This window comes from Sorex araneus, chromosome 10 (assembly GCF_027595985.1).
Source record: "Sorex araneus isolate mSorAra2 chromosome 10, mSorAra2.pri, whole genome shotgun sequence".
Taxonomy (NCBI): domain Eukaryota; kingdom Metazoa; phylum Chordata; class Mammalia; order Eulipotyphla; family Soricidae; genus Sorex; species Sorex araneus.
In genome coordinates this window covers 40,520,903-40,546,902 of record NC_073311.1, presented here as the reverse complement: position 1 = coordinate 40,546,902, position 26,000 = coordinate 40,520,903, and the positions used below count along the sequence as shown (strand labels likewise).

Sequence of the window (26,000 nt, the reverse complement as noted above, 5' to 3'; positions counted from 1 at the left end):
GGAACGAACCAGGATCTGCCGCACTTTAGCCTCTGTCCTAGCTCTCTGGTCCCTAATACAATATTTTGAATACTTTAAAATCAAATTTTGTGGAGATACCATTTGTTTACGATGCTGCAGCATTGCAGGAGTCCAGAGTCACACCTGAAGATGAAGACCTGCTTCATCTTCACCTGTGCCCACCTTTTCCTGCCCATCACAAGAGCATGATGGACCCATTCCTCCCACCCCCGCTTCCCCTTGAATAACCTCTTTATTTTTCACATCTTAAGTTGTTGTGCACAGAGGTGAGTGTGTTTTCATGTGGTGCTGGAGATTACACCCAGGGCTTCCCAAGTGCTCTGCCGCCCAGCTCATCCCCAGCCCATTTCCATAGTGTTTGGGCTAGTTTTCTTCTGCACAGTATTGCCGAGCGTTCTGAATATTGCTTCCAAGACTTGGATGCAGGAGAAAAGGGGGCAGGGAGGGGACATCTTTTCTCTCAGTGGGCCTCCTCTCTCCACATCATTCCGTGGGCACGACCTGTACTCCCAGGCCAGGCCCAGGGAAGCTCTGAGGGCCCAGCAGGAGTCCTGGCTGCCTTGTTAGGGAGCCCACAGGAAATGCCAGCTTGCTGACGCTTGTCTCTAGTTTGCATTGGGAAGAACAGTGTTGATTACAATTAAGACCTCGCTTTAAGAGAGGAGGAATTCGCAGGGTTCTCTAAGGTAGTGATTCTCAATCCCTAAATCAGAATCAGCTGGGAGAGCAGAAACAAGGCAAGGCAAGGCTTCCGAGACAATGATGAGCTCCCTGGCAGCGTCTCAGCGCACAGAAACTTCCTGCCCCCACCTTAACGCACTCAGGCTGCATCCTTCAGATCATGCCCCCTGCAGACTCAGGACCCCTGTGCTGATGATCCAGGTCAAGTCATCAAGGACTCGCTTTGCCTCAAGCCACCTCTCCCCCACTAGCCCCAGCAGATGGCATGGCCTCTGGTGGCCTCCACCCGAGCCACGGTGCTTCTCTGTTTCATGTTCTTAAGCGGTTTTCTTTTTGGATAGTTTGCAGATGACTTTTATTTGATCTGAAGTTTCAGCACAGCCTATCGGGGTATCTCAGTTCAGAATCCAGCTCAGCCAGGCTTTGTTATGCAAGCAATTGAACCTTGCTGCACTTAGCTCTCCCAATGCAAAGTGAAATCGCCCTGGCAGAAGGTTACTGCTAGGATGAAAGGAGGTGGTCCCTGTGCAGTGTAAATACTTAATGCCAGTGGACCCAAGAGACAGTCCAGTGGGTAAGGCACTTGCCTTGCACGTGGCCAATCTGAGCTCAATACCCAACACTGCCTATGATCCCCCAAGCCCCACCAGGAGTGAGCACAGAGACAGGAATAAGCTCTAAGCACCACCATGTGGGGCCCCCAAACAACAAAAACTGAAAAAAAATTTAAAAAGAAGCACTAAACATCAGTGAAAATGGTCAACAGTCTTGATGTTAAAAGAAGAGATATGGGGCACAGGGACCCTTCCCCAGAACGGTAGTACGGCGGGTAGGGCATTTGCCTTGCATGCAGTCATGGATGCTGGTTCCATCCCCAGCATTCCATATGGTCCCCATATGGAGTAATCTTTGAGTACAGAGCCAGGATTAACCTTGAACATCATTGGGTATGACTCCAAAACAAAAATAAATAAAAGGAGTGACTCCCAAAATAATCCAGTCCAGTGGCTACTACAGATGGTATGATTCCCTTTCTTTTTTTCCTTAAATTGAATCACTGTAAGATACACAGTCAAAACTCTGTTCATGATTGCATTTGGTCTGGGTTTTTTGTTTGTTTGTTTGTTTGTTTGTTTTTTTGCTTTTTGGGTCACACCTGACGATGCACATGAGTTACTCCTGGCTCTGCACTCAGGAACAACTCCTGGTGGTGCTCAGGGGACCATATGGGATGCTGGGAATCGAACCTGGGTCGGCCGAGTGCAAGGCAAACGCCCTACCCGCTGTGCTATCACTCCAGCCCAGTTCATGATTGCATTTGATTCCCATTTTTAAATTCCTGTAAGGAAGCTGAGACTCAGAGCCTGTGCTTCCCAGTAGCCGCCCGCCCCGCCAGACACTCTGGCACACAGGCAGACCCCCCCCCACCCCAACCCCGCTTTCCCAGGCGAAGTCAGAAAACTCAGGACTGGGGCTGGGGAGACGACCCAAAGGGCTGTTTATGCACTGCAGGCAGGAGCCCAGGTTCAATCCTCAGCAACACATTGTCCCCAGCACTGTCAGGAACCACCCTCGAGCACCACAAAAGGGATAGCGACTGAGCAGCTGCAGGTGGCCCTGAAGGCCAGCTGTCATAATTGTGTTAGGGCAGAGATGCGCAAGGGCCGCAGCAGGTCTTTCCCAGCTGAGTAGGAGAGGCAGAAGGAGCCGGGATGGGGATGGGCCAGGCTGCAGCATTTGAGCAACTGAGAATTTATGCTCCATGGGGTAAGCAGGTACCAGAGCTGCAAGCTAGCTGCACCGTTTGGCGCTGCCCATGCCTTTGGGGAGGGCCTCAATATTGGAAGCAACATGGGCCACAGTGAGGGGCCCATGTGCTCCAGCCTCCATCTGGTCGTCCACTTCTCTGGGGCTTACAAACCACCCCCGAACCCAGAAGCACAGGACAGCACTGAAGGTGACAGCTGTGGCCATCTCATTCTATTTCCGGCTGATTGCCTGTCTATGTACTCGACAGTTCATCTGTTGGCAGTTCAAGGGGTCAGGCCTTCAGGGGAACAAGGTGGGTCTGTTCTCTGCTCGACGCTATTGGGGGACCTCAGAGGGCTGGGACCACGGGGCCATCGGACAGGGCCATCTCTTCTCTCATCGGGGCATTGCCTGGTGCTCTGGGTCGAAGACTCCCTCAGCCCTTGTTTGTATCATAGAAGTGAGTTACGTTGCTGGTGCCCTCCCAACAGCCTTGCCCCTGAGCCAGTTCCAATACAGTCACAGCTCAGCGGCTGCAGGGGGTCTGACTTTGTCCAGGAGACCGGTTTCAGAGTTCCAGGAGGCACGGGTCTCCGCTTTGAGCCCCCTCAACACCTGTTCTTGGAAGACCCAGTATGCCACTTCTGCCCCCCTTTATTCACATCAGTTCCAACATTCCGGATTCAAAGTACTAGAGCAGCAATTTCCATGGGCCAGGGAAGCATGTGACTGCAGGGAGGAGAAACTGGGCAGAGGCTTCTCAGACACCAGCTCCCCCCTGCATAGGAACAGGATTCAGAGGGGGCCGGAAAGAGAGCAGAGGGGCTAAGGCACCTGCCTGTTAAGTAGCCATGCCCAGGTAGATTCTGGCCACCACCTGGTCGTCAGCATCGCTGGGTGCTGCCCTGCCTGCTCTGGGGGCCCCGCCAAGATGGCCACAGGGCCCAAGCAGCACTCATTGGCTCTTGCATGGAGTTGCCTGCTGGGCTGACCAAGAATTCCTGGAGGGAACCCTGTGACTCTTAAGCACTGCTTAGGCGACCCAAAAGAATATAGGATGGAGTCGTGTTCCTGGTCACACATCTTCATCATTTTCTTGCTCTATGACCTCTAAATTTACATCTCCTCACCTATAAATGAAGAGGCTGATACTCTACCGCAGGAGATAGGCGTTCAAGGTGAATGAGATACGCTGAATTCTTGGCACTGCCCCATAGCCCTGCTAAGTGATCATTTAGTGGTCACCACGCTCCATACAATAGTAACTGAGAATGTTATTGCTCCAGCTTGTCATTTGGCTAATAGCTCATTCCGCATTCGGCTGAGTGCTGCAACCGCTCAGGCACTCTGGGGCCCGCAGCCTTCCACAGTTGCAAAGATGTTTTGAGCGCAAGCCTAGCTCAAAGGCGGAAGAAGGGGCTTGTCCTCCAAACCCCTCTGATATTGCGATATTTTTAGCCTTTCCCAGTTGAGTTGCCTGCTCTCAGGAGGCTCTTCTCCTATCTTAAAGAGCAAGAATGTGACTAAAAAGAGGTAGAAGTCACCTTCCTCCTCTGCTCCTAAGTGTGATGGGCGATTTCTCCCCTTGAGAGCCTGGTATGTGGGTAACACAGCCCTTCACATGAAAAAATCCCAGCAGTTATCAGCTGCATTTCCACACCCCCCACCCTGCGTCTCAGTGACCCTGGGTTCTTCCTAACCTCCCAGTCCTGACCTACAACACAAAAGTGCCAGAAAATAGAGAAAAATATAATGCCCAACTCTTCACTAGACACTCTTGTAAAGAAGAACATTATGAAGCATTCGAAAACAAAATGAAAAGTAAGACATTGAGGAGAACTCTGCAGGCCAGACCAGGGAGGTCACTCAGCAGGAAACCCTGGTGACGTTTACAGCACCAAGAACTAATTAAAAGATTTTTTAAAAGGGTAGCAGCCAACCCATTGCCTTTGACAACCTTTAGGCTTCTCACAAGAGTCATGTGAAAAATCTCACTTGCTCAAATGAGCATTTTCGACGTTCACTCGAAGACACTGGAGCTTTAGGTAAATCCCACTTTCAGGAATGTGTTTTTTGCTTGAGCATAAAGGCCTTTCACAGGGCAGCGGCTCTTCATACCCATGAGTGCCTGGAATCTTTTCTTAGCCCACTACTCCCCCATATCAGGGAAGCTCACTGCAGATCCCTGGCAGATAGACAGGGTCTGTCTCCATGGTTGTGGTGAACAATAACAAGAGCCCATGACTTCAGGCATAGATCATGAAGCTCTCAGACGGGGACCCATCCCCACCCCAGGAGGCAGCGCTGAGCTGACGTGTGTGCGGGTGTAGGCAGTGGGAGGACTCAGCCCTCTTTGTACACTGATGGCCAGAGCTGTCTGCCTGCCCTCCTCCTCCACTGTCATTCCTTGGTGCATTACTAATTTACTAGGCTGACTCATCCTCCAGGCAGACAGGAGCGCAGTGCTCACTGCAGGAAGAACTCTGCTGGTGTCCTAGGGTCATGGTTCTCCCAAACAGCACCAGGCAGCTGTCAAACGAGCCCTCAAGTTCTGAGGCATTTACACAGGTGGGGCCAAAGGCCATGACCCCAGGTCATTGACCCAAAATCTGGGTACCTCAGAAAACCCCTGGGTCTTCTGCACAGCTCGAGAAAGCTCCCTGGAACCCCTCTCCGTCTTCCCGTGGGGGAGCACTCCGAAACAGTGCTGCCCAGAGTCTCAGACCTTGAGGTCTTCCTTGTCAGTGGGTTCAATAGGGCTGGTGAGACCAAGGAGGGAGAGAACAGATTGGAAAATCAGCACCAGCAGGGACCCCCTCCACACCCTCCACCGACACATCCCACCTGCTCTCAGCAGGATTTGGGGAAAGCTCTCTGGGTCCACAGCATCTGGGCACTGTCCCTTGAGCTGCGGACAGACCCTGCCTCTGGGGCTATGATTCAATCATGTTTCCTCAGTGACAGATTTGGAAAAGAAGGTAGGAATCAGCTGCATGGCAGAAGAATGAGAGGAATGCGAAGGGAGGAATCATCCAGAGAAGGCGGATGGGAGAGCAGAGGCAGGCTGGAGCCAGGGAGAGGGCTCACCCGGCTAAATGCAGCCTGTTCGTGCAAGAGGTCCAGGTTGAAAGTGAGGGCAAAAGGGCAGGGCACAAGAAAGGGCCCCACTCAGGTCTATCCAGAGCTTCTGCTCTGGCCCACTTGCTGGTGAGATTCCCAGTGGACCCCAGAACTAGTCAGAACCTCAAGAAATCGCTGCAAATTGGCTCTGCTAGCTGCTGGCTGCTGTACTTGGAGCCGCCACACCAGCATGACTAATGCCTCTTCTTTCTGCCGAAATTAGATTTTGATTGTGTTTCAGAGATGTTCACTGAATCACAGATGTTGGAGGTAAAAAGACCCAAACTTCGCAGGAACACCTCCTGTGGAGTGTGTGGGATCCCTCACACAGCCGTGCAGGGGGCGCCGAGCTCAGCTGCAGGCCTGGAGGGATCCCTTCCCCAGACTAGAGCTGCAGAGCAAAGCTACCCGCTGTGGTGTGCAGGGGGGCTCCGGGGCTTGGTGCGTGGGGGCTCTGCGCCCCCACCCCGGGGTGAAGTGGGGCGCCAGCAACTTTGCGTGGTGCTGAGCAAGCACATGGCATCAGTGACTAATGCCTCGTAGAGACCCAGAATCGGACCTGGGGTGCTGGGGCCCTTCCAGATTTCCACTGACTCACCGGCACCACAGGTGGGAAGTTCAAGGTCCTCCAGAGTTCACCTCCCACCACCTGTGTCAGCCCCCTTCACCCACTGGGTTCCTGCCGCTCGCACGTGGGCCCCCTAGAAAAAGCTTTCTCCTTTGTCTTTCAGAACTTAGCTTATGAAATCATCCTAACGCTGGGTCAGGCCTTCGAAGTCGCTTACCAGCTGGCCCTCCAAGCAAGGAAAGGGGGCCATTCCTCCACTCTCCCGGAAAGCTTTGAAAACAAACCCTCCAAGCCCATCCCCAAGCCTCGTGTTAGCATCCGCAAGTCCGTGGTAAGTAGCAAAGACTCGGGTGTTGGGTTGTAGGGAATAGAGCAGGGGGTAAGGGGAGGGGTCAGTGTGCGCCCCCGCCCCACCAGCCCCGCCTTGCCCAGTCCCAGGCCACTTTTCCGGGTCTCTCCCACCCTGCCCCTTAGCCAGCCCCGCCCTCTCGCCAGCCCCGCCCCAGTCCCGCCCTCTGACCCGCCCTGTTCTGTCCAGCCGCGCCCTTTTCCGCCAGCCACGCAGTTCCAGCCCACTATTCAGGCCTGGCCCACCCCATTAGCCCCGCCCCCAGCCCCACCCCGTTCTGTTCAGCTCCGCCCTTTTTGCCAGCCCCTCCCCATTCTGTCCATCCAGCCCACTGGCCCCGCCCTTTTTCCACTAGCCCCACCCCATTTCCACCCTGTTCTGTCCAGCTCCGCCCTTTTTCCTCCAGCCACGCCCCATCCTGTGCCATCCAGACCCATCAGTCCCGCTCTATTCCACAGGACTCTCCCTCTTCCCCCCGCCCTCCACCCACCGCCCGCTGGAGCTGTGGGCTGAAGTCACTCTCTACCCTACAGCCTTTGCCCCTGCACCCAGCCCTGAGCAGATTCCCACACACTCAGCCCCTAAAGGTGTCTCAGATACACCCAGCCCTCTGCTTTGCATGGCTAGCTCCAAACTCCCACCTTGGCTCTTCTCTAGAACTCCAGCACTTCCTCCCGGCAGCAAGCCCTGCCATCTCCCTACAGCAGGACCTACATCTCCCGCTCACGCCACACCCAGGGCCTCCTTTACTGATGCTCGGGTCTCCCTTTCTTGGCACAATCTTCCCTCCATCCTGAGACCTCTGTGCCACATGTGCCCTGCGCCTGGCAAGGGGTCCCTCTAGTTTCAGCCTCAGGCTTTCCCGGTCTGCAGTAGATCAAGCCTATGCAAATAGGTGGCTTGTTTTCAGTCCAGTGTGGAATTTTGTATTGTTTGGGGGCCACACCAGGCACTGTTCAGAGTGCCCAGGGGTTACTCTTGGCAGGGCTCTGGGCACCAGGCAGTGCTGAGAACCAAACCCAGGGACTCAGATACATACATGGCAAATACTTTGCCAGTCAGCCATGTCTCCAGCCCCGGCGTGACATTTAACAGAGATTTGTTTATTAGCTCTCCCCCACCAAAAAAAAAAAAGACAGTAAAATAAGCAGGAATTTTCTGAGTGCTTTGGGACGATCAGAAACATTCCTCAGTGTGGGCTGTAAATGAATGTAGGGTGGGCGCTCCAGCTGCCCGTGCTCGGTCCCCACAGACTCCCTCCTGGAGAGCACAAAGGCACGGGTGCCAGAAGGCTCCTAGAATAGTCATCCAGACACTTTGCAGAGAAGCAGGTGGCTGCAGGGTAAACAGCGCTGATGGCCTTTGACCACCTCACCCCTCAGTGGGTTTCCAGGGGCTCTCCGACCCCTGCCCCACCTGCTGAGGTCAGAGAAAGAGCCCAGGAATCCCGAGGAGCTGGGAAGTCGCTCCCACAGAAACATAGTCTGTCAGTTTTGCGAGAGGCTATGTGCAGATACCCCGACCTGGCTCAAGGGAGGGGGAAGTGGGCCCTGTCTGCCTGCACAGAGCTGGGCCAAGAGATGGCCTCAGTGACTCCATGGCAGTCTCCACAAGCGCTTTCCTGCAGTGGGGGACAGAGGCACTAATGTGGGGAGGGTACATAGAGTCACATGGGACAGTCGGGTGGGGCTAACAGGCTAACTGGGCCCAGGTTGTGAGGACTCTGGGCCTCATCCAGCCAAGAAAACCAGGAGGGCTGGAGAACTGGGGAGGAACATGCCCTCCTCCAGAAAGGTCCCCCTCCCCGCCGGACGGGAGCCGTAGCACCCTTTCTGCCCCATCCTACCTTACATCACAATTTTTTATTTTTTTCATATCTTTCTGCATCTGCTCCTCATCTGTGCGCCTGAGTAGGGGTGCCCCATCTCACCTCACCATCTAAAGATGGAACAAGCGCTTCCCCTCTCTCCGGCTCCCTGCGGTATGGGGGAGGGCGCTAGCAGCCTTAGGGTGTTGGGGTGCAGGCTCACACCTCCATACGGGTACCGTATAACAGGCATCAGCCTTTCTGTTTTAAAGCAGATCGACCCATCTGAGCAAAAGACTCTGGCCAACCTGCCGTGGATTGTGGAGCCGGGGCAAGAAAACAAGAGGGGCATTAATACCAAGTATGAGACCACGATTTTCTGATCCTCGCCCGCCCGTCCTCGTGGTGCCTTGCACGCCCACAGTCCCGAGCAGGCTTTCCTGGGTGCCTCGGCTCCCGCCGGCCCAGGAGGGGACACTGCTCTGTTGGGGTGGCCTTGTCACAGGCCACTGGCCGCCAGCCGCCCTGGGAAGTTCTTACTGCCCCCAAGGCAAGAAGCGTCACCCCTGAGAGACACGAGGTGACCTTTTTTTCACGGACTCCCCCAGCTTCCCCTCCCTGCCACCACCCCCAAGGTCCAGCTTAACGACTCTGCCCCAGCACCACTCACTCCGCTGTATTTGGGGTTTGTACCTTTAAAAATAATAATAATAATAAAGTGCAGGGGATCTCTAATACTGCCTAGAAGTCTAAAAAACAATCTTGGGTTTATTTTTCACTGTCCGCAGTTTTAAAGGTAGACTCAGAACAGCACTACCCCCTAAAGCAGCTGTAAAATCGTCCTCTCGCTGAGTATGGTTCCGTGCAAAAGGACAGAGAATTAAAACACAATCCCACCCTGCGATGGCCAGGAAATCCTGTCTCCCAATTTCTATATTTGTGGATTTTATATGTCATCAGTTAACCTTTACAGCTAGGAATTGATTCAAAAGTGGAGAATGATTTCAAACAGAATTTATTATATGCACAGAAAAATGTGTCTTGTACTAAATATTTTTCTTAAAAACAATGTTTTGTTCATGCATTGATAAGCAAATTAGGTTCGTTGTGAGGGATGTTTCTGGTTTCATTTCAAATAACTAAATTTCTACTACCAAGAGGACTGGCTCGGCGAGGCCCCGGGCGCTGGCACTGGGTCCCGGGGGCTCAGCCCCCACCAGCCTCGTGCAAATAAAAGTGCTGACGGAGCCCAGGCCGCCAAGATTGGTGTTTTAATCTTCACAGCATTTTAAAGAACATGTTAAAAATAAATAATTCTAGGGCTTCTGCTGTCAAGATTTCTGCCATGGAAACCTTATTTGAGAAAGATGTTCATAAAATTCTATTGTAAAAAAATTTTTATAGAAAAAATAAACACAAAAAAAAGAAATTCCAAAGTAATAAAACTCTTTTCTTGAAACAAAAAGATAAATACATAAATGTTTGCTTACTATTTGATTACATAAAATTTACTTACATTTCTTTAAGGTATTTTAATTTTTTAATGTCTCTGTGGAGTATTTGTATGATACCATAATGTATATTTATGTAGAATCAAATTATATAAACTACCAATATCATTATAGAAAAAAATTTAACATTTTAATGTATATTGTTCTAACCAATCATATTGTGAATCATTTTGAAGTTCATTATAAGCTATATTGATAAATTGTGGGATTGTCTTAATGTTTTTTTTTAAATTAACCAATATCATTTTAAACCTAACTGGGGTAATCAGTTATGTTCATCAGTTGGTGAGTTTTGAGGAAGGATAACTAAATTTTATCTCAAACTGACAAATGTATATGGATTTAGTTCAGTGTTGAAGAATTTTAATACAATATTAAATTACTTGAACTGAATAGTTCCTTGTATATATTTTGCCTTTTCACTGTTGATATGTATGTAGTAAACTGAGAGTAAAATAACACAACAATATGGTACCAAAAGGAAATTGTATAGGAGCAAAGTAAAGAGGAGCTTTGCTGAAACAAACATTATGTGTAAATATGCTTGGGCTTCCAGTTATAAATTTTGTAATTTTTGTCATTATTTATATCCTATTAAAAAAAAGCACACAAAATAAAACAGAAATTGTACAGCCACTGGTGCTTGGCATGGTCTCTGAGCACCTTCCCTTCTGTTCAGGACGCCTTCTCAGCACCCACAGCGGAAGGGATTTTTCAGTTAGCAAAATAACAAATTTTGCTCACTTCCAAGCCCAGACAGTGTGAGAATGATACACCAGTCTCTAAGGCCTAATAGCCCCGAAAGTTTTTTGTTGTCTTTATTTAAATATTCAGGTGGGGGTGAGAGAGGGAGGGAGGGGGAGAGAGAGGGGGGGGGGAAGAGAGAGAGAGAGAGGAAGAGGGAGAGAGAGAGAGAGAGAGAGAGGAGAGAGAGAGAGAGAGAGAGAGGAGAGAGAGAGAGAGAGAGAGAGAGAGAGAGAGATATTAAGGCATGTGCCTTGCATGCAGCGACCTGGTTTGAATTCCTGGCTGTGCAAATGGTCCTCTGAGTACCGCCAGGCCCCCCACCCAAATTAAAGTGGACTGTAAGGAGAAAATGCTGGAACAGAAATTTCTGAAAAAGAAAGGACTATCAGGGGCTGGAGACAGAGCACAGAGGGTAGGGCGCTTGCCTTGCACACGGCACAAGTTCAATCCTTGAGACCACAAATAATTCCCCAAATACCACCTTGAGTACAGAGCACAGAGCCAGGAGCAAGCTCTGAGTGCCACCAAGTGTAGCCCCACAAGAAAGGGGGAAAACAAGGGAACCATCAAAGTGGATCACTTTTATAGAACCATAGTGATGGCATGGGCTGGAGCGATAGCGCAGCAGGCAGGGCGTTCACTTTGCACGAGGCCGACCCGGGTTCGATTCCTCCATCCCTCTCGGAGAGCCCGGCAAGCTACCGAGAGTATCTCGCCCGCACTGCAGAGCCTGGCAAGCTACCCGTGGCATTTGTGATATGCCAAAAACATTAACAAGTCTCACAATGGAGACTTACTGGTGCCCGCTCGAGCAAAGCGATGGGCAACAGTGATACAGTGACAGTGATAGTGATGGCATGCTTGGAAAAACATCTCCATGTTTGTCTCAGCCTGTCCAGGTGGCTGCCACAGCAGAATACAATACACCCATGACTGAACCAACAAATTAACTTCTAATGGGTTTGGAGTTGGGAAATCCAAGGTGACAGTATCAGCCAGGTGGGTGTTGTTCTGAACTCCTCTCACAGGGGCAGCTGAGGACCCCCTGGGGTCTGCTCCCCATAGGACATAAATCCCCTCCTCAGGACCCCACCCTCATCTAATTACATCCCACAGGCCCTGCCTACAAATTCCATCACCTTGAAGGACTAGGGCTTCAACAGGAATTTGGGGGGGAGGCATAACCACACTGTGACCTCATCCCGACTCCCGGAACACAGTGCTTATTACACGGGGATCAATCACGGGCTATGTAGAGACACATGGAAAGATCGAAGGTGCACAACTAATATCTAAGGACTTTAGGAAAGAATCTCCCCACCGGCTAGGTCCAAGACTGTCCCTCCCCAAAACACACGCCCAAGCAGTCTCAGGGAGATCCTGCCTGAACACTCAGAGACCCGAAACTAATCCAGTCTGTGATGGGCAGAGGATCCCCAGAGGTGAAAGGGCTCTGGTTTCTGGAAGAAAGGCCAAAGCTGGGATTTCCTGGTGATGTTTGGAATGCACCAGTTCGGTGCCCTTGGATCTCTTTCAATCGCCAGGTCAGCGATGCTCTTCTCTCTGATCTGTGTGAATCAAATGCTCAGTACCAGTTGCGGCCCTGGTACACAGCAGATACTACACTGCAATCGGGTAATAAGGGTTTTATCAACACTGAAGTCAGCACTGGGAGGGGGAGGAAAGTGAGGACTTCTCGTCTCCCCAGGAAGGAGAAAACTGCCAGACAGCTTGGGGGATGTGGCCCCACAGCGGCCACAGACAGGGAACCAGGAAGAGCCCCGGAGTCCCACCGGCTGTGGTCCAGACCCCCCTAAATCAGGATGTCCTGCTCTCACCATCTACCCAGCATCTGCCCCCACCAAAGGCAGAGGACGAGGGGCCGGGGGGCACAGTCTTCTCCAATGTTTCTCAACCATGGCCCAGCTGTGACCCCTTCTGACCTAGTTTCCTTCAGTGACCTTGTGGTCTCCTAGTTTCACACCATGGCTCCCCATTTATGTAGTTTTAACCTGTGACCCCCGCCCTTGGAAAAGGCCCCAAGAGAACAGAGAGAAAGCCAGGAATACTGGCCCTCAATCAAGAGGTCTTTGCAGCTAGTCTCTCTCCCCTTCCTTTTTCACTCCGCAATGTGAGGTCGGAGTCACACACATGCTTCCTGCTTGGGTGTGCTGCTCCCGCCCTCTGCCACAGTGCTCTCTCCAGGGTGAAATGCTTTAGCTGCAATGCCCTGAGCTGTGCTTGTTTAGTTATGGTGTTTGCACAGTCTGGGGGGAGTGCTCAGGAGGGCAGGGGGTGTCTGAGGTGCTCACACATGCACTCCCTGGGAGTCCTGCTCCCAGCTGAGGTGCTCACCCTGCTCTACTCGCAGTGCACTCTGGGATTGCACCGTTTAGCTGCCGGATCTGCCAGGTATGTGTGAGACCTGGCAGCGGTGTTCGTGCCAGCGGTGGCATGCCATGTCGCAGTGCTGGGGGTCCCAAAGAGCAGAGCCACTGAGACCACCCTCAGCACATGTGAGCCGCACCTGCATCACACTTAGGCCTCTGGCTCACAAAGCAGGTGGTCTTTGCCCCTCGGCTCTCCCTGAGGACCCCTGCAGCTAATTTTCTTAAAGAGGAAACTTAGCGCGTTGATACCTGGGGCCGGCATCTTGAATGCTAATATTATTCAAAAAAGGACTTCAGTGACTCCATTTGAATTTTTCTTATTAAATTATACTCTGTGATGAATTTGGGCGAATGAACCCTATGAAAATTATGCGGAGTTAGTTCATTAATAAGTCATAAAGCGATTTTTCTCGAGATGTACCAGCCTTACTGTCGGAATACTTGGGAATACTGCTGCTGCAGCTAATGTTTGGATATGACAGAGCAGAAGACAGGCTTTAATAAAGAACACATAGCCAATTTCTCAAAAATCAATAAAAATTCACCCTCATACCCCCAAGTAACATTCCCCCTAAGCTATTTCTGAAAAGAAATGAAAATTTGATAAGTGTGCTGGCTTCTGGAGTTCCGTTCCCACAGAACAAAAATCGAGTGACCGCGTTTTAAAGCATATATGGAATCAACCTTTTTATTTTTAAAGACATTTTTCAGCTCTTTTACTATATAGACTATTCACTAAGTTTCCTATGAAAAGAAAGCCTTCTATCATCAAGGCATTTTCTTCCAGCAAAATTGGCAGGGTAGTCACCCTAGAATGCCCTTCCAGCCTAGCCCAGACTCCCTTCTCCAAACCCACCCACCACTGCCATGTGCATTTGTCTGTCCCTCACTGTGCTCTTGGAGGCCCCTTATGAGTCTGTACACTTGAACCCAAGCCTCCATCTACCCAGCCTCAATCCTGGTCCCTCCAAAACCTCATCAAAAGCAGGCAGAGGATTTGCTTATGAGGCCTGTTTCCCAACCACCATCCTGTGCACTGTGATTAGTGCCCAAGAGCTCAAACTTCTTTTGGGGGTGTCACTGACCCGAGCCCCTGGTACCTATTTGAGATGTCCCTTCCGAACTGTCTTTGTTCCAAGCCAACGCACTGTGAGCTCACGGTGTTCATGATGGTGTGGCTGCTCAGAGCTGCGGTACCCGCATGTTCGTCCCAACCCAACATATGGCATCGTGTGTGTGTAACCGGGACACAGCAGAGCCCCAAACTAGTCATCATCAGATCATTTCTGGTCTGCCACCTGGTTCCCAAGACCTGTTGGTGCAGACACTGAAACATCCCAAGAGAAGTGAATAGCTGGCGTGAAGCCTCCCACAAGCACAAGACTGAGAGATTTCCCATATAACAGCCACCCAAGGGTCTCTGGCTGCAGGGGGCAGCCCCGTGGCTGGGGTTTTCTCCGAGTCATCATGTGGTTCACAGGCCAGCACTGAGCCCTTGCCTCTGAATCTCTGCGCTGTGCCGAGCCTATGAGGATGCTGAGTGGGAGAATTGTTCTTATCAAGTCAGCTCGCACCACAGTAATAAATGCACCAGCACTCCTCCACAGAATCGTCCACGGGGTGACCACGAGCCTCAGTGAGACATCCCAACATCTGTGCGCTGAGAGCGAGGCTCCCGCACAGGTGGCCGAGAGTCACGTAACCAGGGAAGTCAAGGCCAGGGAAGGAGCAACATCAGCTGTTTCCTGATATTTGAGAGGCCGATTTCTCTCCACTTTTTTATAAAAAGTGCTCACTCAGTGTTGTGAAGGGCGGGTGCGGTCATCATGGGGGGAGGAGGATGGGGACTATGGTGTTAAAACGCTGAGCCAGGAAAGACTGGGGGGTGGTGGAGAGAGGACAGTGGGTAAGGCAGTTGCCTTGCACCCAGCTCACCCACATTCAATCCTCAGCACCGCAGTGGTCCCTTAAGCCCTCCAAGAATCAGTCCTGAGCAGAGCCGGGTATGGGCCAAAACCAAAATACACAAGAACAAACAGAGAAGGAAAGACCCAGGGCTGGACTGGACAGAGGGCCAAAGTGGAGCTAGTGCAAGGGGCTGGAGCAGATGCCCTGCCCGTGACAGGCCCCAAGCTTCATGCCCAGCACCACATGCTGCACCCCTGAATCACAGCCTGATGTCACGCCCTGGGCTCAGCACAAGTCTGAGCACCAAACTGTCAATGGACCCCGGGCCCCCCAGCCCAGCTGAGGAGCCCCCATCCAAAAAAGAAAATGAATAGAACAACGGATCTAGCTCAAAAGGCTACAGTGCATACTTTGTCTACGAGGTACCAATACCACAAGGGATCCTGGTCACTACCAGGTGTACCCCACTGCTTCCCCACCCCCACCCCCAAATAAAATAAACAATAAAATGAAAAGAAAGACCCCGGGAATCCAGAAATTTCATTTTAACATGGCATTTCCTGGGAGAGGGTGCAGCCTGGTTTCCTCATTTGCCAATACACATCTAACACACCACAGAGATGACAACTGCTGACATGTTACCTTGTTAGCTATTGTCTTCATTCTCCCCTAACAACTAAAATGTATTTTACTGCCTTGCCAGCTACTTAATAGAGTAGAAGTTCAAAGCATATAGAACAGGTAAATGCCTGGTAAACTAACTCATGAGATAAATTTTAAGATTATAGTGTGCTAAGGGATGCCACATCGATAGCACACTCTCGACTTATCACACTGAAAAGCAATTTTCAATCTTTGCTAGACCTTCCCCAGTTCCCTATGCTGGTTTGTCATTTCACCAACCTGCAGACGAACATGGCCTCAGTCTTGACTTCCTCCTGTCTTATCTGTCTTTACTACCCCATTTTACAGTGTGATCTTTTCTGGTCATATGGTTTTAAATACCAGTGGTTCATGGGTGACTCTGAAATTTCTGTCTCTATCAGAGAATTTTCCCATGGCTCCAAACCTTTTCACCTACTCAACATTCCCAGTTGGATGCCTAATGGACATCTGACACTTACTCTGTCCTTGTAATCTTCATTTCCATTAATGACAACCCTATGCTTCCAGATGCTCAACCCAAAGCTCCAGGCTTTGGTATCAGTGCTGTCTCTCTCACAACCCCTGTCCAGTCCAATAGTAAACCCTAGTAACTTTGTTTTTTGCTTTTTGGGTCACACCCAGCGATGCTCAGGGGTTACTCCTGGCTTTGCACTCAGGAATTACTCCTGGCAGTGCTTGGGGGACCATATGGGAAGCCGGGGATCAAACCCGGGTCGGTCATGCGCAAGGCAAACGCCCTACCCTCTATGCTATCGCTCCGGCCCCAACCCTAGTAACTTTTTTAAACACCCAGAATTCAACTTGCCCCAACTCTATTGTGACTCTGGTCTGGCACCAGATCATTTTGCAAAAGCTTTAAAAAAATAAAAAATTCAGTCTCCCTGCTGTCTCCCTGGCCTGTCCCCCATTCAACAGACTCCCAGTGTCAGAGTAAACAAGGCAAAACTCAAGTCAAATTTCTCTACTGTCCTAACTCCTCCACTGGCTTGTATCTCAGAGTAAAAGTTCTGACAATACCTCAGTGATAGCTACACCTCCCACGACATTCCCTCACTCTGTCTTCCCCAGCCAGTCCTGGAAAAGACCAATCTGTCCCACTCTTGTGTCTCTGCCATGAACCTCACTTTCCAAAGCCTGTACTCATACACTCACCTGCTCTCTCTCCGCCGGCTCTCCCCCTCATCTTTCAGGTGTGAACTCAAGCCTTACCTTCTCAACGAGCTTCACCAACTAAAATGGAAACTTTCCCTCTCTCCATGGACACATACCGACCGCTACCCAGAGATTACACTGTCCGTCTGCCTCTCCTTAGGCCCCTGGGGTTGCTCGAGCACCTGTTGGGCTTGCTGCTAGACCTACCCATAATGTACCCATAATGCTGCCAGGTACAGGGAATGAATGAACAAAGCTAGGGAAGGAATAAATGAATTCTCTTTTTATGAGATCTTCTCCACTTCCAGCCACCCTGGGCAGGAGTCATCAGACACTTCCTAAGGAGACAATATTTAGAGTTACACAAAGTGGGAAAAGCATCAGCTGAAAGGCTAATGGCTTTGTTTGAACAGTCATATCTGTTCTCTAATCAACAGACAAAGGACAAACAAGGAATCAAACAATGAGAAAATATTTTTTAAAAATATCTTAGAAATTTTATTTTTATAAAATTTTTAATTCATGTTTTAAAATGTAAACCAACATACAAATCATGTAAGTTGCATCATAAATAATATGAAACCAACAGTTTTCAAAACATATAAAATACATACAATGTAGGAAAAAAAAACTTTGTATATACAAAATGTAATGCAATTCCCAATACAAAAGAGATAAAGCAGGGAAAACTCTTGAAAGGCGCTCTCTCAGGTGTTTGATCTCCTGAACAAGGAAAGTCCTCCAGACTGGACGTGCCTTACTCCAGGCTACTCTTCTTTTGCTTCAGGTTCCCTTGACTTTCTTCCCATTTTAATTTATTTTTGTTGGGTGAGGAGCAATACCTCACAGTGCTCAGAGCTTACTTCTGGCTCTGTACTCACAGATCATTCCTGGCACACTCGGAGGACCATACGGGATGTCAGGGATAGAACCTGGGTTAGCCACGAGCAAGGCGAACTCCCTACCTGCTGTACTATCACTCTGTTTTCTTTTTCTTTTTGGGGGCGGGGGCTTTCAAGAACAAAAGCTTTATTGGCAACAAGCTGGCAGGCTGGAGGTGGCCATGTGCTCAAAGCAGCTGTCTCCTTTTAATTTACTTATACAACAAAGGCCAATCAAGTTTGTGAAAGCTGATGTTACTGTTACACTTTAACAGTCAAGTGGCATACAAAAGTTCCTGCTTCATACTCTGAGTTATATATGACATGGGCTCTAAACATTACATAGGAGTTAAAAACTACAAGTTGGATACTCAGAACAGATCATTCACAGAAAAGTCTTTTTATAAAATTAAGATTTTCACATTACATTTGCTTAAATCACAGTAAGCCTATAAACTAGTCATTTAAAAAAAAAACCTCCTTAACAATATGAAAAAATTTTACTCACCCTACTTATGTTATCTTCAAATGCTAACCAAGAATATCTCATCTAAAATGCATCCAGAGTAGTCCATTCCCCCTAACTACCCCACATCTATTAGTATTCACTAAAACTAGCTCATTACTTACATACTGTGAACATTAATACTAATACGATTTGGTTCCCGTTGCAAAACACTTTTGAATTTTGGCTATTTTTATATGAGAGCTACATATATTATTAATTTATCTCCATTTCTTTTAGCAACATATTTATGGGAAATGTTTAGATATAAACTTCAACTGGATATAAACGCCTAGATTTTTTTTCAAAGCTACTTAATAGGACTGGGGATGTGGCTCAGTCGTACAGTTCATATCTTGCAATACCCTGGTGTCTCTCTCTCTCCATTTCTCTCTCTTTCTCTCTCTCTCTCTCTCTCTCTCTCTCTCTCACACACACACACACACACACACACACACACACACGTTAATGCTGTCAAAATCTCTCTTTTTTGGTAAGTCTTACAGAACAGGAAAGAGGAAAGAGAGTGAGAAAAGAGAAAGAAGAGAGATAATGGTGGCACCTTCCACAGTTACAATGATTACCGAGAACTGTTGAAAATCATAACAAATTACCTTGAAATTCACTATATCACTGGCAATACTAGAGTAATAATTTTTTATCTTACTATTTGTTCTTAGAATATTCTATTGTTAAAATTTATTATTAAAATTAGCTCCTCCCCCAATAAATCTATATCTTACTAAGATTTAACTGTGGAGCATTTGATTTTTTTATAAAAAAAAAAAAGAGAGAGAAAAAGTAAGGATTAAGAGGATGAAGTTCAGGGCCAGGAAAGTAACTCAAAAGAGTGCATGCCTCAGATGCGTGAGGCCCTGGGTTCTGTGCCTGGCACCACAAAAAGAGACCAGGTTCAGGCGTCACATCTCTGGCGTGTGACAAGTAGAGCAGGACTGTGCCCAACTCAGAGCCCAGCTGGCATGGGGCTGCCATAAGCTTGTGAAAATAAGGCAGACCAATAGAACCGATATACTCCTAGTCATATTTTGCTAAGCAGAACTTCTGAAATCCAAAATTCTCTTAAGTGAATTGAAGTAAATGCTGAAAAAAATGTAAACATAGACATATTTTAAAGAAAACGCAGCTGCACGAAAGCAAATTTAAGGGGTACAACTAAGCACCGAGACGGTATCTCTCCCCATCGGGCGAGTGTGGGTCCCAAAGCAGGTCGCTGCCACCCCGAGGCAGAGCCTGCATGATGACAGGGACTGAAACAGATTCCCTGCAAATCATTCTCATTAATTATGTCAGCCAACTTGAATGCATCAAGAGAAAATGTAACTAGGTACATTTTTACAATTTGTTTTAAGGACAAATGGTCAATAATAATGAGTATGAAACACAAGATTAAAGGCATGTTCATTTGAGGAAAAGCTACATTAGTATTACTCACTCAACCACAAACACTTTTGCAATGAAAGCAATACTGCACACAATTCACAGCTTCATTAAAAAGTTGAAAACAACCATTTCATTGGATTTTTTTCCTCATTTAAAAGACTTCAACCATCAATGCTAAACTATTTACTCTAAAATCTGTAAAATATATAAAATACCAAGATTATCCACAGTCACATATGTTTTGAAGTCAGGGGACACATGTATTTTCTTAAGATTGGTTCCATTTGTGTAGAAGGTCTGTGATGATTCACCAGTGACAACATTCCACCACTGTTTGGAGAAAAATTAAATTTTTATGAGATTGACCATCATACCATGTGACAACATGTTATACCAGCCAGATCCTTGGCTCTATCACCTCCCCACTCTCAACCTGAAACAGAAGTCTGTGGTTTAATGTTAATCTAGTATTATCAACCTCATCAGCCTCTTCCAATCAGTCTAGAGAGGGCCTCAGAGCGAGCCTCCACTTAATCCTCCAGGAGGCAAGATGGGAGACACAAGCAATAACTGAGGGCTTCGAGGCCACAACTGTCCACTGCCACCTCAGCTGGATAGAGCCAACTGGATAGAGCATGTCTTTCTCAGTGAGATGGACAGAAAACTGTCCCTCTCTCCCTTCAAAATTTCCATTATCACTAAGTCAATGATGGTTGAAGGAATCGTTCAGATGGGAGATGTGTGCTGAAAGTAGATAAAGGACCAAACATGATAACCTCTCAGTATCCATATTGCAAACCATAGTGCCCAAAAGTAGAAAGAGAATATGGGGGAAATTGTCTGCCATGAGGCAAGGGAAGGGTTAGAAAGAGAAGGTATACTGGGGATATTAGTGGTGGAGAATGTGCACTAGTGGAGGGATGGGTGTTTGATCATTGTATGACTGAAACTCAAACATGAAAGCTTGTAACTGTATCTCATGGTGATTCAATTAAAAAAAAAAACTCCTCTTTACAGACCACCAAACTATTCATAATATGAGCATAGGACAGAATGTTTCCTTTCCCTCAACTGAGTCTTCCCTTTCAGAGGTTAATTCAGGAGTCATTGACCACATCTCTTTTAAAAAAGTCTACACACAGGGGCCGAAGCAACAGTACAGTGGGGAGGGCACTTGACTCACACGCAGCTGACCTAGGTTTAATCCTTGTCCTCCCATATGGTCCCCCATGGCCACCAGGAGTGATCCTTAAGTGCAGAGTTAGGAGTAAACCCTAAACATGCTGGGTGTGGCTCAAAACAAAACAAAAAGTCTACAAATTTATTTGCTAACTATTGAATATCTCAACATTGAGATACTGACTATCTCAAATGCAGAAAGGCCTCTGGTCAACTTCTCCCTGTCTTTTTCTACTCATTAAAATTCACGCAGATTATAAAAATGTTTATATTCATTTACTATGTAAGAGATCATAAAATGTACCACATATCTCACAGCTAAAATGAGAGCAAAAGGGGCAACGTACATGAACACCTTTTGAAAGCATAGCAGGTACATCAAGATTTTTTTTAGGCATGAGCACACCTGGTGATACTCAGGGGTTACTCCTTGCTCTTCACTCAGGAACTACTCCTGGAAGTGCAAAGGGGACCATACGGGATGCCAGGGAATGAACCTGTGTCAGCCGTATGCAAGGCAAACACCTATTCACTATATTGTGGTTCTGGCCCTACATGAAGATTCTTTTTGCTTCTTTTGTTTTGTTTTGTTTTGGGTCACACCTGGCAAAACTCAGGAATTACTCCAGGCTTTACACTCAGTAGTTACTCCTGGCAGTGCACAGGAGATGGAATGGAACCAGGGTTGGTCAAATACAAGGCAAATACCCAACCCACAGTACAAGATGCTGAATGTACTAGTGCAGTAATAGTGTCACTTTTGTATCTGTGGCATTACCTAGCATTCTGCCATGCTTAAGTGAATGGATCAACTAATTATGTCTATTATCAATAATAGTAACCAGTGCTAATGTAACTCATGAATTTTAATAAACCTCAATGAGGCACCACATACTGACCTGAACGTTTCTAGAACTGAGAGATTTCTTTCCAAAATAGAAATGTAATCAAGATCACAGAGCACATACTCCATCTCTCCCAGAAAACTCCCTAGTTCTCAATTGTGATGGGAAAATTACAGAGGCACTTTGACCCTGCAGAATCACCTAAACCTAAGCAACTCATTTTATAAGTATGGAAACCAGGGCTGGAGCAATAACACAGCAGGTAGGGCATTTGCCTTGCACTCGGCCAACCCAGGTTCTATTCCCAGCATCCCATATGGTCCCCTGAGCACCACCAGGGGTGATTCCTGAGTGCAGAGCCAGGAGTAACCCCTGTGCATCACCAGGTGTGGACCCAAAAAGCGAAATAAATAAATAAATAAATAAATAAATATGGAAACCAGTGACTTGAGAAAATAAAAGCCTTACTACCTGACAGACACTGGTAGCGGGCAGCGGGGGGTGTTACAGTTCTGCTTCCTAACTGAATGCTCCCATTACCTTCCCCCTATGAAAACAAGGTCACTGTACTAGGAGGTGTGTCAACCGCTGGTCTGAATATGGGTCACTGTTAAGGCAGTGAACCATTGTGTATGATATGGCAATAGTGGAGACATGGCACGCTTGTCATACATCTGTCAAAACTTATAGACTAAGCACTAAGAGTAAATCCTAGGAAAAGGAGAGAGAGAGACAGTATAGGGATTAAGGCACTTGCAGATGCCTGATTTGAACTAGGCACTACATGGTCTCCCAGCACTGAGAACCACTCCCAACTACCAACAGTATGGCCCAAACCACTCTCCCCCAAAATAAGAGTAAACCTTAATGTAAGCAATAAACTCTGAATGGTACAACGTGCGATGAATGCTTATCAACTGTAAAAAAATGAACGCTCTAGGGGATACTGACAGTGATCAGAGAAAATATATGGGAACTGCATTTTCTGCTTAGTTGTGCCATGAACCTAAAATGCTCTGAGAAATTGTGTGTCTATGTATATATATATATATATATACATATATATATATGTACCTCCTACAGACATATAATTTTGGTCTTAATAAAATTCAGCAAAATGTTGATGTCTATTGCTACTGACTAAATTATTATTTTTTAATGGGGCTATAAATATAGTATAGCAGGTAAGGTATTACCTTGCACCCAGCTGACCAGGGTTCAATCCCAGCACCACATATGGTCCTCTGAATGCCCAAGGAGTGATCCCTGGGCATAGAGCCAGGAGTAAGCCCTGAGCACCACTGATTGTGGCCCCCCAAATAAAAACAAACAAAAAAGAATTTAAAAATAAGCAAAATTAATCAGAGGGAGAAGAACAAATATCGGATGTTCCCAATCATATGTGGTACTAACAACAACATGAATAGCATCTAATGACAACTCTTTGATTATAGAACAGAGGTTGCCAGGCCAAAGTGATAGGGGGTAAAGCATTTGCCTTGAATGCAGCTAACCCGGGTTCAATCCCCGGCATTCCATATGGTCCCCCAAGCACTGCCAGGAGTGATTCCTGAGTGCAGAGCCAGGAGTAACCCCTGAGCATCATCAGGTGTTACCATTAAATAAATAAATAAATAGCCAAAATAAAAACCAAAAAACACAACTCAGGTGGTGAAGGAAGGGCAAGGAGACTTGGATTGGAAATGACACTAGAGCAGTCTGGTGGTACTATCTGGAGCAATAATTTTCCACACCACAAACATGAACATAAATACTACTGTAACCATGTTACTTCCACTACAATAGAAAAACAAATGTTTACAATTTTCAAAATAAAATTAAAAAATAAAAACATCTTGAGAAATAAAGTGTTCAGTACAACTGGATATGAAGTTATCATACCCAATCCCTTTTTACTGCTGGGGCTGGAAAGATAATACAGCGGTACAGCAGATAGGGCCCTTGTCTTACACGTGACTGACCCAGGTTCGATCCCTGGCATCTCCTATGTCCCCTGAGCCCACTGGGAGTGATCCCTGAGTGTAGAGCCAAGAGTAATCCCTGAGCACATCTAGGTGTAATCCCAAAACAAAAACATTTACTGCCATTTCTCCATCAATTATAAATCATCTGAAGTCAAAAGTCACATCTTAAACATTGTGCTGTAAAGCTATGTCTTACAACACAGTGGGCACAGAAACTTAACACTTAAGTGTTAAGTATTGAGTGGCTGAAAAAATACACAAAAGCACATTTAACACTGGCTTCCATATTCACTTATAACAAGTTTGCATGACTCAACTTACTATCTAATTTTAGGGAAGCCAGAACCTACATGAGCATCAGTTTCCTCATCTATAAACCAAATATAATAAAATTTTAGCAAGTGGTTTCAACTACCAGTCCATGGACTGAAGCTGGTCCACAAGTATGAAAAGTGGTTTTGAAAAACACTGTTTTAAGCCTCCTAAAACTGACTGATAGCAATGACATAAGTAAAGTGCCTTGTAAACTCTCAAGCAATACAGTTGCTGCTATTATTGTTCTTTTGCTCTTATTATTATCACTACTGAAGGAAACATGTTTTATTAAAAAGAAAATAAAGACAACCAAAATAGCTAACAACTAATGAAGTGGAAAACAAAAGTAAGCACACACTTGCCATCAGCTTGATTGTCTAGTACTCCGTAAGGTATATGAAAGTCCTAGACTGAGGCCAACCTTAACACTGTCACAGAAATTTCCAAGAATTATGTATGAGGAAAGCAGCCTCATGACCTCAGCCTCAGAAGAGAAATAATGGTACTGCCGTCCACTCTGCTGGATGGCAGGAGACCCATCTGGGAAAGAAGAATGAAAAACATCTGGGAAAGTAGGACAGAAACTGATTCTCCTTTAACAATCTTTAAGGAACGCTTACCTTAAGATACCCTCCAGCAGAGACAAGCATTCTGCTATCGGGAGAAAAACAAAGGTCGGTCACCCAGCCTCCATGAGTTGCAGTTCCTCCTTCCACTGAAATCGGAGCACACAAATGAAGCAGCTGGCCGCTTGAGACATTCCATATCTGCATAAAAATGATTCACAATTCATTTTTACTCATAATTAGTCAGAAATGCAGAGACATATCAAACACCTGAAACATACATGAAAACCGTTCTTTAAAATAGAAGTACTTGGGGAATGTGCACTGGTGGAGGGATGGGTGTTTGATCATTGTGTGACTGTAACTCAAACATGAAAGTTTGTAATTATATCTCACAGTGATTCAATAAAATAAAATAGAAGTGCAATTCAGAAATATTTTAGGAATATTTATAGACTATATTTTCTGTCTAAATTGAAAAACTACAATAAAAACACACTAAATAAGTAAATAAGTTTTTAAGAAGTTGCCAGTGGTTTCACTCACTGATGAAATATAAATAACTAAAGCTCAAGTGACTGGCAAAACCCCACAAAACTAACCCCTAGATTTAGTGAAAACCATTGTGGTTGCCAGAGGGAAAACAACACGGGAGTTTAAGGAATGGCAGGGGGCATCCTTTTGGTGGTGATATGGCATTGGAACGTTGCAGGTAGATGCACTGGCTATTATATACATGGAGGTTTCAAACGACACCCTTGAAATTCCACAGTATTGCTAATCAATGGTAGATCACTGACAAAAATATTATCAAAAACATGTAATAGCAGGGGAGTATCCTTAAGAGACTTAGAGTTGGGATATTGTCATAGCGATATTGGCGGTGTTGGGGGAGGGTGCAGGGCTACTTTTGGAGATATCTGGCCCAACTGCATGAGCCAGAGGTACTTGGCCCAGCGATGCAGCTGCCCAGGCCAGGACCACCCTGGCAGTGTTTAGCAGCCACCAGGGCCACCACTGGCAGTGCTTGGGAAAGTATGTGGTGCTGGGGATCAAACTCAGGACCTCCACATTCAAGCAGGCCTTCTAGTCCTTTGCACTCTCTTCACAACTCACCGTATTTGTTAGTGCATTAGAAATAATGTCAAATGTAACAAAATATTAATAGTAACTGACTAGATTTAGTACTTTTTTTCCTTGGTTTATCTTTTTTTGTCATATTTCTGAGATACTTTATCAGTCTGTAATCAGAGAAATCTATTTAGCTCTTCTTGTAGAAAACTGAATGTTCATATATTTTTGTTGTTGTATGTCTTATACATGAACAAAAATGAAGTGGCTGGTGGACTGATGGGGGTAAAATAGTGAAAAATAAAATGCAGGCCTAGGGAGATGGTTCAAAGGGCTGGAGCACAGACTTTACATATGGGAACTCCAATTTTCAATTTCCAGCATTGTCATCTTTTCCCTTTAGGGATTTCTGAAAAACAAAGCATTGCCTTATACTCAGTAAAGAAGAACTTGCATGGGAAGATGAGAATTTAGCGCAAAATGAGTATTCCCAGAGCAGTCCTGCTTCTTCAGCAGACAGAGGCACTCCTGAGAATGATTTTGAGAAGGCTGGAACTTTTCTTGGAAATGTAGATTTCTTGGA

General features: G+C 46.9%; 2 protein-coding genes across 19 annotated transcripts in view; one reads left to right on the top strand and one right to left on the bottom strand.

Annotated features, from left to right (window-relative positions):
- ANKS1B (ankyrin repeat and sterile alpha motif domain containing 1B) overlaps positions 1-10,442 on the top strand; it is a 1,196,591-nt gene extending 1,186,149 nt beyond the window's left edge. For 12 of the 18 annotated variants that reach the window (XM_055118592.1, XM_055118591.1, XM_055118588.1 and 9 more), the window contains 2 exons: positions 6,303-6,470; positions 8,568-10,442. In XM_055118592.1, the coding sequence (XP_054974567.1) occupies positions 6,303-6,470; positions 8,568-8,678 (279 nt within the window). In that variant the 3' untranslated portion in view covers positions 8,679-10,442. Of the gene's footprint in view, positions 1-6,302; positions 6,471-8,551 lie in introns of all 18 variants that reach the window. The other 6 variants (XM_055118593.1, XM_055118586.1, XM_055118583.1 and 3 more) reach the window with 3 other exon arrangements.
- A 4,361-nt stretch (positions 10,443-14,803) lies between these two features.
- The window catches only part of APAF1 (apoptotic peptidase activating factor 1), a 100,863-nt gene continuing 89,666 nt past the window's right edge, over positions 14,804-26,000 (bottom strand). Inside the window, exons 26-27 of the mRNA XM_055118259.1 lie at positions 24,401-24,547; positions 14,804-19,786 (exon numbers count right to left, since the gene is read on the bottom strand). Coding sequence (XP_054974234.1) covers positions 19,640-19,786; positions 24,401-24,547 — 294 coding nt within the window. The 3' untranslated portion in view covers positions 14,804-19,639. The remainder of the gene's footprint in view (positions 19,787-24,400; positions 24,548-26,000) is intronic.